The 9,999-nt window shown below is 40.8% G+C and overlaps 1 protein-coding gene across 1 annotated transcript in view; it reads right to left on the bottom strand.

Annotated features, from left to right (window-relative positions):
• Positions 1-9,999, bottom strand: part of PMFBP1 (polyamine modulated factor 1 binding protein 1) — a 71,024-nt gene that overhangs the window by 28,409 nt on the left and 32,616 nt on the right. The window contains 1 exon segment of the mRNA XM_082370021.1: positions 993-1,235. Within this exon segment, the coding sequence (XP_082226147.1) occupies positions 993-1,235 (243 nt within the window).

The following is a 9,999-nucleotide window of genomic DNA, read 5'->3' on the forward strand; positions in this document are numbered from 1 at the left end:
TGCTCTTCGTTGCGGTGTGAGGGCTTCTCATTGCGGTGGCTTCTCTTGTTGGCGAAGCACAGGCTCTAGGCGTGTGGGCTTCAGTAGTTGTGGCATGCAGGCTCAGTAGTTATGGCTCGCGGGCTCTAGAGAGCAGACTCAGTAGTTGTGGTGCACGGGCTTAGTTGCTCCATGGCATGTGGGATCTTCCCGGACCAGAGCTCGAACCTGTGTCCCCTGCACTGGCAGGCAGATTCTTAACCACTGCGCCACCAGGAAAGTCCCTGTCCCATTCCTTTGAACCTATGGTTTTACTACTGCAAGTGCTATCACTTCCCAACTGATTTTAGTTCTATGGCTTTGGTCTTTGGAATTTACTTCGGATTCTACAAGGATGATACTCTCTGGTTTAAAAAAAAATACTATCCTCGGACATGAATAGAAATGAATGTCCAGAATGTACTTATGCTAAGTCTACGTGATCTGAAACTCCAGTCTGAAAAAAATGACTGATCTGGTACTGCCAGTGATTGACTCAGACTCAGTGTCTAGTTATCTTATCAACTGTGCAAGTGCCAGGAATTTATATATGACCAAAACCTGATTTTTCTAAAAATGATTGATTTAATGGACCTTATACCTCCTTCATAACCCTCAGAGACCCAGAGTCTTTTGCATTTAAATTGCCATGGTAATAGAATGGAGATGATAAACCTACATGCACACCATACACATATATGTGCATGCACACACACACCTCCCACACACGTACACACATACCACATACCCCATGTGCATTAATACTGCAGCTTTCACCCAATTATGCCATTCTGTTTAGTTCCCTCTGTTCAGCTTCAAAAAAAATCAAGAATTAAAGAGGGAAAGTTGATAAAACCTGCTCAAGATGTTGTGAGGCTCTTCTCTAAGTCCAATGCTTGCTTTCTAGTAGCTTTGGCCTGATTTCTGTAGGTACATGGGCATATGGGACATTTCCATAGTTACTTTATCTATACCTCATCTTCTTTCATCTTGCAGTGATGGTGGAGAATAACCAGGTGGGAAGTCTCCTTCTCCAGGATGGACTGATACTGCAGGAGCGAACAGTAAGAAGTCTGCAGCTCCTCGGTGCGAAACTCCAGTTCTTGCTGAAGGGCCAGCAACTTTTTCTTGAGTTGCTGGAGTTGTCTCAGATGACACTGTTTATTGGGCTCAGACTCCATGTGTGACTCCTCAAATGCTGATACTTGCTTCTTATTCTGCAATTGAGATTGAATATACAGAAAGGCTTTAGATTGTCACCAAATAGGCATTCATTCTTTGATTTTTTTCATTTGTTCAACCACTCACATCCATCTATCCATCCATTTATCTTTTCAACTCCAGAGCACTTATTAAACATTTCACTCTATTCACAATTAAACATCATTTTGCACTTTCACTCTATAGGAAGGATTTAAAAGAAGGAAAAAACCATAGTTCCTTCCTACTATTTAGATCTACCATTCCTATTATGTAGGTCAGAAGAAAAAACATTCACATAAAGGACCTAGAGAGTAGTATAAAGATACACTTGATAATATGCTTATGTTTTGTCTTCACGTATAAAGATAACACAATTGATGCAATCATTGTTGCTTTTGTTGTGGTCATCCATGTACAATGCTTGATGTCAGTCTATTTATCTCTTGTAAAAATAAAATACAGTGTGTGTGTGTGAAAAAAAAAAGAAAAGATAACACAATTGACCTGGAAGGGAATGAATTTCTGGTTATGGTTCTTGGACTAAACTTGATTATTAAAAATGCCCAGATAAAAGGACAAACTCTTGGGGAAATAGCTTTCTGGAATGCTGGGAAACGGGAGGCAGAGATATTGTTCAGGCACATCTGGGCACTGACTCTGTCTCCTTCTGAAGGCAGATGTGACCTTGCAGATGCTGAGAGTGTGTGTGTGTATGTGTGTGTGTGAGATCTCTCCCTACCAGTCTACAATCAACCGAAATGCTGCTACACCCCACCTACATTTTCATTCATTCATTCAATAAGCACATGTTGAACACCTACATTGTATCAGGTATTCTGCTAATAGGACACATCCCTGAGTTGTTTATTCTAGTACAATTGAGATCTTTGCACTGATGCTTCTATATTTTCTTGCCCAATATTCCTGGTTGAAATGGAGCAGGACCCTATGGTCCTCCTCTCCATGTCCTCTGCCTGCCTTTTGTCTGTAGAAAAACTTTAGCCAAAGAATAAGTTTAATCAGAGAAGTGAGAAAATGCAGAAGCAAAGTAAAGCAGTCAAACAAGACCAAATAATAATAGTTCAGTCATTAAACAAAGTCAAGGACCTTTAGTTCCTCCTCAAGGGCTATAGATAATATTCTGAGCCATATCCCTTGAGCTGTCTGGTAGATACTGAAACCCCCAGGTGAAAGAAGTTAATTACATGATGACCAGACTGTAGCCATGACATAAGCTGCCACAATTCTGAGAAATGGCCTCAAAGAAATGGGAACACACCCACCCTGGAACTGAAGATTAACTGCACTTAAAACAATCAAGATGACGCTGATCAGACCCACCGATGACCAATTTCAAGATGACTGTCAGGGCTGACTGTGCTGTTTCTGCATGTAACCCCCTCCCTCCACATACACACCCCTGAAACTCCGCTTTAAAAGCTCTTGCCCACTGATTGTCAGTGGGGGGAGTCAGCCTTTGGATGTGAGTCTGCCCTCCTCCCCAGTTGCCAGCCTCTGAAATAAAGCAAACTTTCCTTTTACCAACCTTGCCTCTCGAGTATTGGCTTTAGAGTAGCGAGCAGTCAGATCCCACTTTCAGTAACACGGTGACATGTGGAAGAGAGGTGGATGAAGAGGGTGGCCTGTAGGCACTCCTTAGCTCCCTTCTCTGCTTACTGTCTTCCTACTTAACACTTTTCTGCCATGTCCTTAATGTGGCATTTCATATTCTGCCTTGCATTGTAAAGATCTCTGTCCATCTTATCTTTTAATTAGATTGTAAATTCCCAAAGGGCAGGGGTTATGTCTACTCCTATAGGGCCTAGATTATAGATTCATACACAGCTAGGTATTGAAGGAAAGAAAGAAACAAAATAGAGAATAAGCAATCTCATTGGCTCCCAAGAATTTGAGCTTGTGGCCTTGGCCTCATTAACAGAGTAATTTCAAACTTTTTTAAAATAAACTTTTTTATCGTTTCATTGAAGTATTCTCTATATATCATAAAATTCACTATTGTAAGTGTACAACTCAATGATTTGTAGCAAATTTATAGAGCTGGGCAACCATTATTGCAATCCAGTTTTGGAATGTTTCCATCACCTTGAAAATTCCCTCATGCCCATTTGTCACTCCCATTTCTACCCCAGCTCCAGGCAACCACTAATCTGCTTTCTGCCTCTATAGATTTGCCCTTTCCAGACATTTCATGTAAGTGGAATTGTAATAATATGTCATATTTTGTGTCTGGCTTCTTTCACTTAGTATAATGTTTTTGAGGTTCATCCAGGCTGTAGCAAGATTCAGGATTCTGTTCTGAATACTGATTTTTACTGCTGAATAGTATGAATATACCATATTTTGTTTATCTGTTCACCAGTTAATAGATAGCTGGATTGCTTTGGTTTCTATTATGAGTAATGCTGCTATGAACACTAACATGGTAGCTATTGTGTGAATATATTTTCATTTAGTTAATTTGTTTAGCAAATATTAAGGGAATACCAGCTATGTGCCAAGCACTCTACTAGGCAATGGGGATACAGAAGTATATAAAACAGAATCTCTGCCTTCAAGAATTTTGCATCTACTGGGGGGAATGTGTGGAGGGAGAGAGAGACAGAGCGAGGGAATGAGAGGGAGAGAGAGAGGTAGCAAATTACAGAAGTAAATTACGTAGTTTATTAAGAGGAAAAAGTGCTGTGGAGGAGAGTAAAGCAGGGGAGGGAGATGAGGAATGCCAGGATGGAGGAAGTTGTAATTTTGAATTAATTTTGTTCTCATGGAAGATTGCTTTGAGAAGGTGACATCTGAGTCTAGACTTGGAGGAGGCAGGGAAGGAACCTGGTGGGAATCTACAACAGGAACACTCCAGTGAGAGGTAACAGCTGGCGCTAAGGCCTGGAGGTGGGAGGTGCCTGGTGGTGTTTGAGGAGCCACTTTGTTCTGGCTGGAGCAGAGACAGGAAGGGGGAGAATGGTACCAGATGAGGTGAGAGAGGAAAGGGAGGTGAGGTCCTCTAGGACCGTGTAGGCCTTTCTGAAAATTTTAACTTTTCCTTTTAGGGAGGTGAAAGGCCATTGGAGTGTACTGAGCAGAGAAGTGATGTGATCTCCTGTAGATGTCACAAAGGACACACTGGCTGTTAGATTGAAAACGAACTGTAGGGAGCCAAAGATAGAAGCAGGGAGACCAGCGAGGGGGCTACTGCAAGAATCCAGGGGAGAAGTGACGGCGGCATGGACCAAGGTAGGAGTTGGGAGAAATGGCTGGATTTTAGATGTATACTTGAAAGTAGAGTCCACAGGATTTGCTTCTGCATTAGATGTGGGATGGTGGGAGATAATGGTCATCCAAGGCAGGATAACTCCATGGTTTTGCTCTGAGTAACTGGAGAGATGGAGTGTTAAAGAGATTAATTCAGTAAGAGCTGGGACCCAAAAGAGAGAAAATCTTCTATAGTGAGAGTGGGTGGAGGCAGCACAGATAAGATCAGGGAGGCTTAGCCCAGTTCAGAACCAGAAAGACAACAGCTGACTGTGTCAGTTCAATCTGAAAGAGAAGACAGAAAATGCACCACAGTGATCACCAGGCAAAAAAAATCCCAGGCAAAGACAAGCTGAACCCTTGGCCTGAGAGAATTCTTTCCTAGGCCAAACAAAGCTGAATTTTGTATTTAATCTGTGTAGCTACAATTGCCAACATTTATAATAAATGTTTTTAATTAAGTGCTTTCATTCTTTTCAAGATAAGAATTGTGCTATTCTTACAACTCATCTGTGAATGAGGTTTAGAGAGAAGGGACTTGGGAGTGGTGTGTGTGTGTGTGTGTGTGTGTGCTCAGGTGTGCATGCACACAAACATATATGGGGGAGGTTCTCAAGAGCCCAAGTCCTCTGTCTATACAGGTAAACTGTGGGGTGGGGAGCTAACTGGAAAAAGACATGGTCACGAATAAATACTTAATGTGGGTAGAACTAAAGCAAAGGAGTGAACATCTGGGGTATGGTTATTGCAGAAGGGCTTATTTTAGTAAAGCTAATACCCAATAAAATCCTTACCAAATTTTGCTCCAATCCTGTTTCTCTTGGCTTTGTTGAAAGTGACTTGATCTCTGAAAATTAAGAAACAGGACTCCTGGTCCTTCTAGTGCTTGTGTGCAAGTATTGATTTGGACCTGCCTCTCCACTGCTGGATGTGTATGACCCAGTTGAAAACTGACTAGTCTCCTCATTATATTCTTCCTCTGCTTCCCCTTATTTCCATGTCCCCACTGTCTCTTCATTACCCAAAAGAATGAGAGAAATGCTCTTCTTTTAAAGAAGCCAAACTCTTCCCTTAGGGCTTCCCCTTCAAGTACATCATCTATACTTTGGTGTGTTCATAATTGTTCTTTGACTTTAAAGCCTCCTGTGGGTAAAGAATGTCTTTTCCTAGTATAAAGCTTAGTAACCTGGCAGTGATACTGGCAAACTGTTAATCATCTCTTCCTCAGAGGACATGTTAAAACTTCTGGGTTTAATTTTGGTTTGAGGTAATATAAGAGACCAACCAGATGATGAGAGTTCACTAAAATCTTTCAGTACAGGGCAAAGGTAGCACCTGATCTAATTTGCCTGGTTATAAAGATCCAAGAACTGCTCATACCTGCAGAGAAACTAGAGTTTTCTTGGATGAGAATTAAACATTTGCATACTATAGATACCTATGGGCTTAGGAATCAAATTTCAAAGACTTGGAGAAATGCCTAGGCTTATCTGAGACCTATTAAATTTCTACTTACTTATCCTTAAGTATTCAAAAGATTATTTTTCTTAATTCTACATGAATAGAAAATGACATACTATGGATTAAGCCTGAATTTCACTTACATTTGTACCAAAAAGCAGTGTCACAAAGGCATCAATGCATTTTCTACTGCTTCTTTGTCTTCTTTTTTAAAAAAGTTTTCTTTATAGTGAAGACATAGATATTTTACTAGATTCTGCTTTGACCTTTAAACTGAGATCTGGAGAAAATGAGCAAGTTGGAAATAGTCTCATGGAAGTAAGATTAGTTCTTAAAATGACCATCCAGGGTTGGACATGATTCCGGAGGCCATCTGGTCTACCAGTGTTTCTCAGATAGTTTTCTGTCCAGGCCTCAGTTGTCTTAAAAGATAGAGGACTTGGCCACCTGTAGGAACCTGCTGCCACATTTAGACTACTTTTCAGCCCTACTTATGGTCAAAGAGATTATAGCTACTGCTCCCTCCTTGCCTATGTGGCCACTTGACCACAGAAGGAAATTAATTGGCCTGGCATGATTCGCCTTTTGAAAAGTCATGTTGGTTTCCACCCAATACTTTGTGCTTTTCAAGTTGATGCTAATTGATTGATGTTAAGTTCTATATTTTCTCTGATACTGAAGTTAAGCTGACAGGTCTATAATTACCGGGATTGTCCTTTTTCCCTTTTTAAAAAGATGAGCACTGCATTTACCCTTTTTCAGTCTACAGGGACTTTCTTTATCCCCTTGAGTTCTCAAAAATAATCGCTAGCAGCTATGTAATAACACCTGCCAATTCCTTAAGTACTCTTCGAAGTATGTCATCAGGCCCTGCTGCTTTACCTAAAGCCGGCTTTTCAAAATACTTTTAAACCATTTTATTCTCTCTCCTAGTTTGTGCTGACTCTCTTCTGCTCAGGTTAGCATTGCTCTGAAAACTGAATCCCTGATAATTTTTATTTTTCTTCATTTAAGAGGAAAAGCCCCATCTTTTCCCAGTCATTGTCAGAACTTCTTTCCCTATTTTTGAGGTAGGAAGTGAGATATTTCCCATGTAAGCCTGGTTTAGCCTTATATCACTAGATAGGTTCACCTATTACTTTTTATATCTTCTACAAATTGCATTTCTTGTACTTTCTTGTATTGGTAGAGTGTAGAACTGTGTGTTTAAGTGACATCCATTTCTTTTGGACACATCTTCATGGTTTAGACATTTTTCTTATCAGTGATCTCTATTTACCAGAGATTCACTTAAAAAAAACCCTCTTTATTCTGGAATAATTTTAGATTTACAGAAAAATTCCAAAAGTAGTACAGAATGTTCCCATATACTCTTCACCCACCTTCCCCTAATGTTAACATTTTACATAACCATGGTACATTTGTCCAACTAGGAAGTTAACATTGGTAAATTGCTATTACCTATACTACATACTTTATTTGGATTTTATCAGTTCTTCTACTATTTTTTTTTTCTGTTCCAGGAGCCAATCCTAGATCCCACACTGCATTTAGCAATTTCTCATAAATTTTTTTTATTCCCAATGATTCAAAATGATATCTTTGTGTGATAATTTCCATTGAGTGTATTAATCTTTATATATTCAATGAATTACTTTTGTCTGCAGAAATCAAATTTCTTACAGTTTTATGCTAAAAATAATTCCTCAGTCCACTGCAAAGATGAGTTTGGCAATCCAAACTCTACTGAATATCAGGGTATTCTCTCCATGCCACCACCAGGGCCAAACGAGCCTGGGAAACTGCTCTTTTTCTGGTTTGATCATCGTTTTACTATGATATCTCTGTTGTTCTTTTCTCCTTTCACTTTAATTGAGGCACTTTTGATATGTGAGCAGGGTTGGGACTAGAGTGAGGCAAGTGATGTGCAAATTTAAAGGAGGCATTCAGTCTCAGGGTTGAGCAAGTACAGGGTTGGCACTTTTTGCACCCTAGGCACCTCACTTGGTTTTCCCTAGGCACAGCTCTCTCTGTTCGTGGGATTTGGAGCACAACGTATTCTTGATTTACAAGGTCACCTACCCTCTGCCTGCCACTCCTTTAGTTACACATAACATCTGATATAATATTTTGATTTTTTCACACAACTGTGTTCTGAACTATGACCTCCTGCTTATTTCTCCAGCTCCTTGTCAGATATTAGTCAAAATTTCAGAAAGTCTTGGGTTCCCCCTTTGTTCCCATATTATATTTCCTTGTGGAAGGCAGATCTTGCATGGATTTTCTGAGTAGTTGAGTGTTAAGTCTACATCTAATTGTGTATTTGTATTCGTAGTCTGCAATTTAAATTCTGCACTAAGTGCTGGGGAAAAAAGAGCATGTTTTAAAGCTTGTTTCAAGCTGTTCGACCTTCTTCTGGGCAATTAGAATAAAAATGTGACAATACCTTTCTCCCTCCAAGTTGCCAGGTACATTTATTTGCCACATGGCTTTCCCTGACTGGGGGAATAAATAAACTTGCAACAGCAATGGTGAAAATATCCTAAAACGTTGAAAGAAAATAAATTATGGTAATATTCTTCCTGGGATCCATTTAGGAAAACCAATGGATTTTTCTATATTTGTGACTTCCTACAGAAAGGACAGTAGTGCTCAGTAAGATAAGGTAGAATTACTTTGTTGTTAGCAATTTTAGGGCGTTGCAGAGGAACAATTTGTGGTTCTTATAGGGAGGTGGTAAGTCCTGGGAGAACTCTAACAGACACAATTAAGAGAGACCAGGTCCTTGACTGCAAATGTTGAAGATGATGGTGATTGTTTACACAGCACCTAAGAGGCTAACTTGGAGGTCTAACAACAGGTCTGTGCAACAAGTACCTGCCTTATGTTTGCCAAGGACTCAAGTCCCTAAGCAGAAATGAAGACTGCAAGTTAGGAGTTCTTGGCAACCCAAAGTGTTTACAGAACTATGGGAAAATATCTCCCAGCTGGCTCCCCAGCTTGTGTGGATAAATTTAGAGGCTGGCTTAAAGAGCTTAGAGCTAGAGTTTCCAAAGGGAGAAAACCTCAGGGTGAAATGAAGTTGTCTCAGCTGATGAACTGCCTAGGCTATGGATGAGTATTAGTTCAAAATCACAGTCTCAAGAAAGATGATCATGCCAGGAGGTCCTCCTGTTCAGGACAGGTGTTACTGAGTATCTTGGCTTGGGCACCTCTGGAAGCAAGTCCTATGGCAAGGAACCAGATGTCAAGTAGTAGTTTATGTGGAAGGTGATTTTAGGAAACTCAGGTAGGGGGAGCGGGGAAATGAACAAGGCAGGGAAGGAAACTGTGAAAGGGTGTGTTACCAACCTAGTTACCACTGTTGGGCAACTGGTGCTGGGTCCCACTGAGGAACTCTGGGACAGAGCAAAGAGCATGCCTGGAGTTATCTCCAGTGAGATAGAGCAAGGGAGATAGGTTATTTAATCAACCATCTCCCCATCAGTCATTGGTTGAGGACTGCTTCTAGGGGTATTAACCCTTCTGTACTTCAGCTTGTCCTATGATTGGGTTCCTGCATCCAGAAGAAAAGCTTGTAGGCAGAGAGCTGCAGGTGTGGCAATAAAGAGCTCCTGCTGCACCGATAGGAAGTGACACCTTGGAGCAAGTGGGATGGTTGTTATTTTCATGGGTGATTTAGAAGTTTGCCTAAAATCCATTAAGAGATGCTACTCTCTTTATATAACTATGATCTGGTCTTTTCAGGGCAATGGGCCTCAGATGCTGCAAATCCAGGTGTGAAAGGCCAGATAAGGAAAAGACAGAGATGTAGATGACCTACATAGCTAGATTGAAAAATCCTGAGGGCAGGGATGGCGTTTGTGTGTGTGTGTTAGGGGGTGTGTGTGTGTGTGTGTTAGGGGGTGTGTGTTTAATTCTTTCTCATTGCTTGCTCAATAAATGCTCTTGAGTGACCAGTGGAAGAACTTTCTATTATTGGTCCTGCCCAAGGGGGCAGAGGTGGAAGCGGAGGGGGCAGAGGTGGGAAACGGATGTTGAATCCCTTAC

Source organism: Balaenoptera borealis (genome assembly GCF_965194805.1).
Source record: "Balaenoptera borealis genome assembly, chromosome: 19".
Taxonomy (NCBI): Eukaryota; Metazoa; Chordata; class Mammalia; order Artiodactyla; family Balaenopteridae; genus Balaenoptera; species Balaenoptera borealis.